This window comes from Triticum urartu, chromosome 3A (assembly GCF_056163025.1).
Source record: "Triticum urartu cultivar PI428250 chromosome 3A, HENAU_Tu73, whole genome shotgun sequence".
Taxonomy (NCBI): Eukaryota; Viridiplantae; Streptophyta; class Magnoliopsida; order Poales; family Poaceae; genus Triticum; species Triticum urartu.
This window is the reverse complement of record NC_141875.1, coordinates 132,248,985-132,257,770: the sequence shown is the minus strand read 5'-3', so window position 1 is coordinate 132,257,770 and position 8,786 is coordinate 132,248,985. Positions and strand designations below refer to the sequence as shown.

At 44.8% G+C, this 8,786-nt stretch overlaps 1 protein-coding gene across 1 annotated transcript; it reads left to right on the top strand.

Annotated features, from left to right (window-relative positions):
- Positions 1–2,457: 2,457 nt before the first annotated feature.
- Positions 2,458–3,492, top strand: LOC147978929 (uncharacterized). Its single transcript, XM_087514951.1, has one exon. The coding sequence runs from the start codon at positions 2,458–2,460 to the stop codon at positions 3,490–3,492; it is 1,035 nt and encodes a 344-aa protein (XP_087371077.1).
- Positions 3,493–8,786: the final 5,294 nt, after the last annotated feature.

The following is an 8,786-nucleotide window of genomic DNA, read 5'->3' as shown; positions in this document are numbered from 1 at the left end:
ACACATAACTCCTGGACAAACACCTACAACTGGCATTTTCCTTCATCTTTAGTATAATATTTCCAAGATGGGAAGATACGCACATACGATTTAACAACATCAAATGCGATAGATGCTAAACTACGACTAGCAGGTTGTGCTTCCTCCACAGCAATAGGCGTACTAACTGGTGGAGTTGGAGTTCGCCATGATAGTACTGGCCCTTTGGGCACTGGAGCTGCCTTACTAACTGCTCTTGTTTGGGAGTTCTGTGGTGGAGATGGTGTTGTGTTAACAGGAATTGGGTTACTATCGGCTGGGGTTGGGGTTAGATTGGGTGAAGCTGGTTCTCTGTCCATTGCAGTAGGGGTACAATCTGCGAGAGTTTGGGTTATGTGTGGTAGGGCTAGTTCTTGTGCATGTACAACCAGGGTGCTATCTCCACCAAGAGGTAGCACTATTTTATTTGAAGACCGTGTTTTTAGTCCGCTAGATACTGGCATCACCTGCTCCATTTCAAATGGCTGATAAACAGGAAACATAGTTGAATGTACAGACATTGTATGAGAGACAGATGCAATAGATAGTGTGGAAAAAAGAGGGCATGAAATAGTTGACATGTATATTGTTTAACTAAAATGGATAGCATGACATAATTTCACATATATGATGTCTATCTAAACTGGATAGCATAGCATAACATAATTCAAAGATATGATGAATAACTAAACAGGATCGCATGACATAATTCACCTACATGCATGTTATCTAAATAATCAGGATCGCATCATTTAATTCAGATATGTGATTTATATGCTAAACAGAGGGCATTCGATATGATGTCTGAACTAAGAACATGGTGTTGAATATTGTGTATATGATGTCTAAACTATGCAATGCAAGACACCGTATGCATGATATCACTAGTAGAAAAAGGGTCAAACGTGAAGCACATTAGTGCCGGTTTGAATTTGAGCCGGCACTAATGTGTACATTAGTGCCGGTTCCAACGGCTAGCCGGGCCGCTCTCATTAGTACCGGTTCGTGGCGAACCATTAGCACCGGTTCGTGCCATGAACCGGTACTAAAGTGAGTGGTGGCAGGATGTTGTCAGTACGGGGCCCCTCCAGCACCTTTAGTACCGGGTCGTATCACGAACCAGTACTAAAGGTCGTCCTACATAGACCCTTCGTCCACCCGAGCTCGCTCTGTTCTTCCCCTTTCCCCTCTCCTCTCTGTTCTTTCCCATCTTCCTCTCAAGCTCATCACACATTTTGCCCAAGATTTGAAGGCCCCCATCCATTCAAATGATCACAAAGGTTAGCAACTCTTTCCTTTCATCTCTCATTGCTAGATTAGCTCGTGCAATGCTTTATATAGTGATTGATTTTTGAGTTTAGTAATTTGGGAGGAATTATATATATGTGCTAGTATTTGATTTATATGCAATTTGAGGTCAAAAATAACACTTAGTTTTGCATATGTCGGTGTGGTTTACTTAGTACCTTCTAAATCTCCGTCGTAACCACCGTCGATCGCTCGCAACATCCCGTCGCCGGCACCACCTTGTGGTGAGCCTCTTGCTCATGAAGTTTTATATAAAAAAATGATGTTTGTGTGATTTAGATATATAGTTACTCGTATAATTATCTCACCCATACGTTGTTTCTTATGCATAGTGCCATGGTTTTGATATCCGTCCCTGTCGACCCTCGTCCGGGTTATGATTTGGATGTGGTATATTCTCTTTTAAAACTATTCATTGCATTTCGTGTTTATGACAAATTATGCCCATCAAGTTGACATAGATATTTGTATGTAGGAGGTAGTTGAACCCGAAATTCCAACTGACCCTATTGTCGAGAGGTTAAATTTAGTTGAAAGAGAAAATGAGGATTTGAAGGAAAAATTGAAAAGAATTGAGGGGGAGAAGATGGAATTGGAGTTGCATGTTGCCGATGTCGTCGATGATCACAAGATTAAGATGGATAAAATGCGCTTGAAGATTAGAAAGATTAGAAAATATGCCATTCATACTGAGGCTTGGTATCATTATGCTGTTGGATCAATTGTTACCTTAGTTGCGATCTTGATCGCAATTGTTGTTACATTTAAATTCTTTAGCTAGAGAGTTATTTGTTTGTTGCATTGAAGTGTTGTATGCTCTTTATGTTTGAACTTTATGTATGAACTTTATGTATTGTATTAATTTGATGTTTTCAGTGCTGTGTATTGAAGATGAGCCAGCAATGGATCTACGATGACCGATGCTCTCCCGAGTTCATTAATGGCGTGCGTACTTTTCTGCTTGTGGCTGAGGCAAACAAGCGAGCGGATGGTTTTATGCATTGTCCATGTGCTGGCTGTAAGAATGGTCGTAATTACTCTACGTCAAGAACCATTCACGTCCACCTGTTTGAGTCCGGTTTCATGCCCCACTATAATGTTTGGACCAAGCATGGAGAAACAGGGGTTATGATGGAAGAAAATGAAGAAGAAGAGGACGACGACAGCTATCCTGGCCATGGGTTCCCTGAATACGATGATACGACAATGAGGGAAGAAGCTGAGCCGGTAATGCGGGAAGAAGCTAAGCCGGCAATGCGGGAAGAAGCTGAAGAAGAGGCATCAGATGAGCCCGTTGATGATCTAGTTCGGGCCATTGCCGATGCAAAGAGAAACTGCGCAAGTGATTTGGAGAAGAAGAAGTTGCAGTGCATGTTAGAGGATCACAAAAAAATGTTGTACCCGAATTGCGAAGGTGACAAGAAAAAGTTGGGCACCACACTGGAATTGCTGCAATGGAAGGCAGAGAATGGTGTATCTGACAAGGGATTTGGAAAGTTGCTGGTAATGGTAAAGGATATGCTTCCAAAGGACAACGAATTGCCCGAGAGTACGTACCAAGCAAAGAAGGTTGTCTGCCCTTTAGGGTTAGAGGTGCAGAAGATACACGCATGCCCTAATTATTGCATCCTCTACCACCGTGAGTATGAGGATTTGAACACTTGCCCGGTATGCGGTGCATTGCGCTATAAGATCAGCCGCGATGATCCTGGTGATGTCGAGGGCGAGCGCCCCAGGAAGAAGATTCCTGCCAAGGTGATGTGGTATGCTCCTATAATACCACGGTTGAAACATTTGTTCCAAAACAAAGAGCATGCCAAGGCGATGCGATGGCACAGAGAAGACCGTAAGAAAGACGGAAAGTTGAGAGTACCCGCTGACGGGTCGCAGTGGAGAAAAATCGAAAGAAAGTACGGGAAGGAGTTTGCAGATGACGCAAGGAACTTATGGGTTGGTCTAAGCGCAGATGGCATTAATCCTTTTGGGGAGCAGAGCAGCAACCATAGCAACTGGCCTGTGACTCTATGTTTGTATAACCTTCCTCCTTGGTTGTGCATGAAGAGGAAGTTCATTATGATGCCAGTGCTCATCCAAGGCCCTAAGCAACCCGGCAACGACATTGATGTGTACCTAAGGCCATTAGTTGAAGAACTCTTACAACTGTGAAATGGAACAGGTGTACGTGCATGGGATGAGCACATGGGGGAAGAATTTGACCTAAAGGAGTTGCTGTTCGTGACCATCAATGATTGGCCTGCTCTCAGTAACCTTTTAGGACAGTTAAACAAGGGATACCGCGCATGCACGCACTGTTTGGACGATACCGACAATATATATTTGGCTAATTGTAAGAAGAATGTGTACCTGGGACATCATCGATTTCTTCCGAGCAGGCATCCCGAAAGAAAGAAAGGCAAGCATTTCTCCAGTGAGGCAGATCACCAAACGAAGCCTCGCCACCGTACTGGTGCTGATGTACATGATATGGTCAAGGATTTGAAGGTGGTCTTTGGAAAGGGTCCTGGTGGACAACCTGTTCCGAATGACGCTGACGTACGTGCACCCATGTGGAAGAAGAAATCTATATTTTGGGACCTGCCCTATTGGAAAGACCTAGAGGTCCGCTTCGCAATCGACGTGATGCACGTGACGAAGAATCTTTGTGTGACCCTACTTGGCTTCTTGGGCGTGTATGGGAAGACAAAAGATACACCTGAGGCATGGGAGGACCAGCAATGTATGCATGGAAAAGACGGCATACATCAGGGTCATGCCCCCCGTCGCCTCTCGCCTCGCCGTTGAGCGCACACACACACACACATATAGCATTGTTAGAAATTTTTCTTTTTTTAGTTATAGAAATAGTTAGTTATATAGCATTGTTAGAAATGTTATAGAAATGTTAGAATTGTTAGAAATTTTTCTGTTTTTTAGTTATAGAAATAGTTATAAAAAAGTTAGAAATTTTTCTTTTTTCAGTTATAGAAATATTAGAAATTTTATACAAATGTTAGTTATATATATAGAAATGTTATAATTTTTTCTGTTTTTTAGTTATAGAAATATTAGAAATGTTATAGAAATGTTAGTTATATAGCATTGTTAGAAATGTTATAGGAATGTTAGTTATATAGAAATGTTAGAAATTTTAGTTATCAAAATCCAATCATTAAAAAAATGTTACTTTTTGTGGACATATAGCTAGTATTTGTTCTCGACGATGCCTGGCCCGCATCCTCGCCGTCGACCCGTCCGCGACGACGTCCGGCTGACCCATGTCCGGGACTGGGCTCTGCCGGGCTCGCACTGGGAGGTGCTGCCTGGAGGGGCGTGCCGCTTGATGAGGAACCCGGCCCCAGGTCCCGTCGTCGACCCTGATCTCGTTTGGTGGTGTTCGCGTGGGCCAGTTTTGGTGCGGAGGGAGCCGGCCCCGCCGGAGGTGGTACATCGCCGTGTCAGGGAGGAGGACGAGCACGTCCATCGCTACATGGTTGCATTAGAGGGCGGCAGGTTCTCCAATACCTGGCAGTTTCTTCAGGGATCTCACTTCAGCTATGATCCTGTGAGGGTTCCTTGTCTTTGGGTGTCCACCGCCCGCGCCGCAGGAACCGCGAGTGTCCTAGATTCTTCTGTAGTATTCGATCTTTATTAGCTACCTAGCCAGTGATGTACTCGATATATAATATTCGAGACGATGTATTCGAGATTATATATTATTCAAGACGATGCATTCGAGATTATATCTATTATTCGAGACGATGTATTCGAGATTATATCTATTATTTGAGACGATGTATTCGAGATTATATCTATTATTCGAGACGACGTATTCGAGATTATATTCGATGATGCTTATTATGTACTATGATTGATTCAGTTTTTCCTTATTAATTGATTGCATCCATGCATTGTAAGTTGAATATATTTCTTTTGGATTAGTTAAACAAAACCTATGGTGGACAATACCGGCAGAGAGGGAGAAGAGGCCCTGTTCAATATCATACGCAATCCTCGCGGGCGAGATGATGATCAGAATGAAGAAGATTATGACGGCTCCGAATATCTAAACAACACCGGGGAGGGTGATATGATATTCGATCGCGACGACCGAATTGATGAAGTCGTGAACTATGAACATGACGAAGAAAATGTTGATCTTGAAACAACAAAGACCGGCGAGGTATATATATTTATATAAGCAGGCATCTGGTGATCATCACATGTATTAAATGACTTGAAGATATATTAACGAATCGATCTTTCTTCTTTCAGCCATCCGGATCGAGCAAATCTTCAGGCAACAGGACGAAACAAGGCCCGAACAAAAAGTTGAAGGAGGGCGTAAAGTACAATATCGAGGCAATCAGACCTAATGGCGAACCATTCGCGCCTAAGAAGATTGCGGACAAGTTCGTTCGTCAGTGCGGAGTTCTTGTGAAGGACCAACTCCTGATCTCCCTTCAAGAATGGAGAGAGCCATCAAAGCCACGTCCAGGAGTTACTTTTGTCGACGACAGACAAAAATAGTTGCTTTGGGAAACGCTCATGGAACATTTCACCCTACCAGATCATTTCACAAAAGCAGATGTGGAGAAAGTCAAGGACGCTGCTCTTAGGAGGATGGCGGTTGCATTCAAGAACCACAAGATTCGTGAATGGGCCAAGTACGTCAACGGAGGAAGGAAGACTCCAGCATTCGAGGGAACACTAGAGAACCAATGTGCTCATTGGGACGATTTCGTGAAATTCAAGGATTCGGAATTATCTAAGGAACGGTCGAGAATAAACAAGGCCAATGCCGCAAAATAGGATAAGTTCCATAAGCTGGGGCCAGGTGGCTATGCGGTGGGAATGCCACAAAAAAGAGATGCTGGATGCAGGTGTCACTCCAGAAACATTGAGCTGGCCCCCCAGGTGCAGGGCTTGGTTCTATGCGTATGGGGGGGAGTTGGACCCGAAGACAGGCAAAGTTTCCAAGAAGGCATGTATGGATGGAGCCGAAGATAAGCTACTTGTTGCAATAGAAGAGGCTCGATCTGGATTGTTCGAGCCCAACAGAGAGAACGGCGAGCTTACGCGTGCCCTGGGAAATCCTGAACACCCGGGAAGAACATGAGGCATGGGCGTTATTCCGTGGTATGAGGGGTTTTCGGACTGGAACGCCGACTACAGAAACTGTGCGAGAAAGAAGATTGCGGAGGATAAGAAGAGGAACATGGAGGAGGAGCAGAGGTAGCTAGACTATGAACGCCTTCAAGGCCTAGAATCAGGAGCAGATCGACTCACTTAGCCAACAAAGGGGGTCTCAGCAGCTAGTGGATGATCCACCAATGGATAGCAGCGTCCCATCCATGCGAAGAAGCAGCGTGGGTTCTGCCCCGGGCGACGCATTGCTGGATAGCTACCCAGTGGATGACATCATGGAGAACACTAACTGCGAGCTACACTTCAAAATGAAGAACATATCCATGAAGGTGGCAGACGCCCTTGCTTTTACAAATCCCCCCGAGGCAACCTTCCATTGCAACCCGATTCCAGCGGGCTATGCTCGTGTCTTGGTTTATGAGGTGGTGGACCAATATTCGGGGCTAGAGCTTGACATTCCTGGAGGTGACGATGAGCACACACTAGGAGAGGCCAACCATCGTATCATCCAATGGAGAAAGGATAGGATCATCTTTCGAAGGCCATCGACACCGCGTCATCCGACTCCTGGTCGCAGTCCGCCACCGAGTCAGCAGACTCCCGCTCCTCCAAGTCCACCATCGCGTCAGGCCACTCCTCCTCCAAGTCCGGCACAGCTTCAGGCCACTCCTCCTCCAAGTCCGGCAAAGCGTCAGGCCACTCCTCCTCCAAGTCCGGCATAGCTTCAGGCCACTCCTCCTCCAAGTCTGGCACAGCTTCAGGCCACTCCTCCTCCTCCAACTCAGCCACGTCAGCCGTCTTCGCCGCCTCAGCAATCACGGAAGAGAGCCGCCTCATCTATGGTGCGTAGCGATACAAGTCGAGGTAGTACTGCAGGTACAGGCGGAGGCAAGCGATTTCAATATGGTCCAAGCCTCGCGCCTCTTCCGCAGATGCCTTACGACAAGTCCGAGGAGGAAAAGGTAGCCATATCGAAGGCCGAGGTGGAAGCCCATTTTGCACCGAAACCGCCACTGCCGCCAAGGGAGAAAGTGCCTATGGAAAAGATTGACCACTTCATTCGTATGGCTATACCACCAGCTCCCAAGCCTGTTGACACAGACTATGAGCGCCACCTCAGGAAGTTAAATCGAGCACGTCTACAGAAAGAGGCGAGCTCGAGCTAGAGCAAATCAGCTGGCAAAAAATGCGGTAAAACCGTTCCCCAGTTGGGAGAACAGGCGGCTCAATCAACCCCCCCGCTTGTTGTGCCAACAACACATGAGAGTAGGCGCGCCCAATATTATTGTGGGCAAACCGTTAACGTTCCCGGGCTAGGCGATGTGGTAATGACCAAGGAGCATATTGCGCAGGCTGAATCGATCGGGATCACTGTTGGACAATTCCTCGATATCAGGCCCATGTCTCCGACTAGAGAGGAGGAAATAAAACGGAAATATACCCGGGGCAAACCTTTGGTCGAGCCAGAGGAGGTCAATAAGCTCCCAACGAGAATGTATGCATTGCATCAATGGTACATGGACATTACCAAGATTTCCAATCGAGAGTCCCTCATGGTGAATGTCAACGAGGAGCATTACTACCATAACAAAGCTGTGACCGTTGAGTATTCAGAACTTTTTCAGCTATACAACAAAGACGCACTCGACAAATCTATCGTCAGTTGCTATTGTCTGTAAGTGATTTCTTTCTGTAATTTAAGTCTCAAGCTAGCTGATCATTTTGATCAATCATTACCTGTAATTATCCTCACTATATTATTTTCTATGGTATTATGCAGGATGAAGATTTATGAAATGAAAAAAGGTGGATGCTATGGCATTGGGTTCGTAGACCCAAATACCATTAATGAATACACATGGAAAATAGATCCATATCACGCAAAATGTGTAGAGGAAAGCATGCTACAGTTCTTCAAGGAACTCAAATACAATGAAGATATACAACTTCCTTAAAACTTCCAGTGAGTCACACTGTCTTGTACTACAAATTCTGTTTTTCCCTACTAGCTATAGCTACATGTTTTTGCTTACATATATATGCCCGCTTAATTAAGACATGCAAACGTGTGTGCATGCAGATTTCACAGGATCTTGTTAATCATTAAAGTTGATGAAGGAACATTTGAAGTACTAGACTCGCTACTTAAGAAAGCAAGTGACTACAACATCATGAAGGGGATAGTCAATAGGTAATTTCAATCATTATTAACTATATCTCGGCCTATTTAATTAGTTCATCATTTCCTTATAACAACTATTTAATAACCCATTTATTCATTTTCTTTGTCGGCGGGCAGGGCTTGGGCAAAGTTC

Bases quoted from the DNA above. Each gene is read 5' to 3' on its own strand.
- LOC147978929 (XM_087514951.1), top strand. From the start codon at position 2,458: ATGGAAGAAAATGAAGAAGAAGAGGACGACGACAGCTATCCTGGCCAT.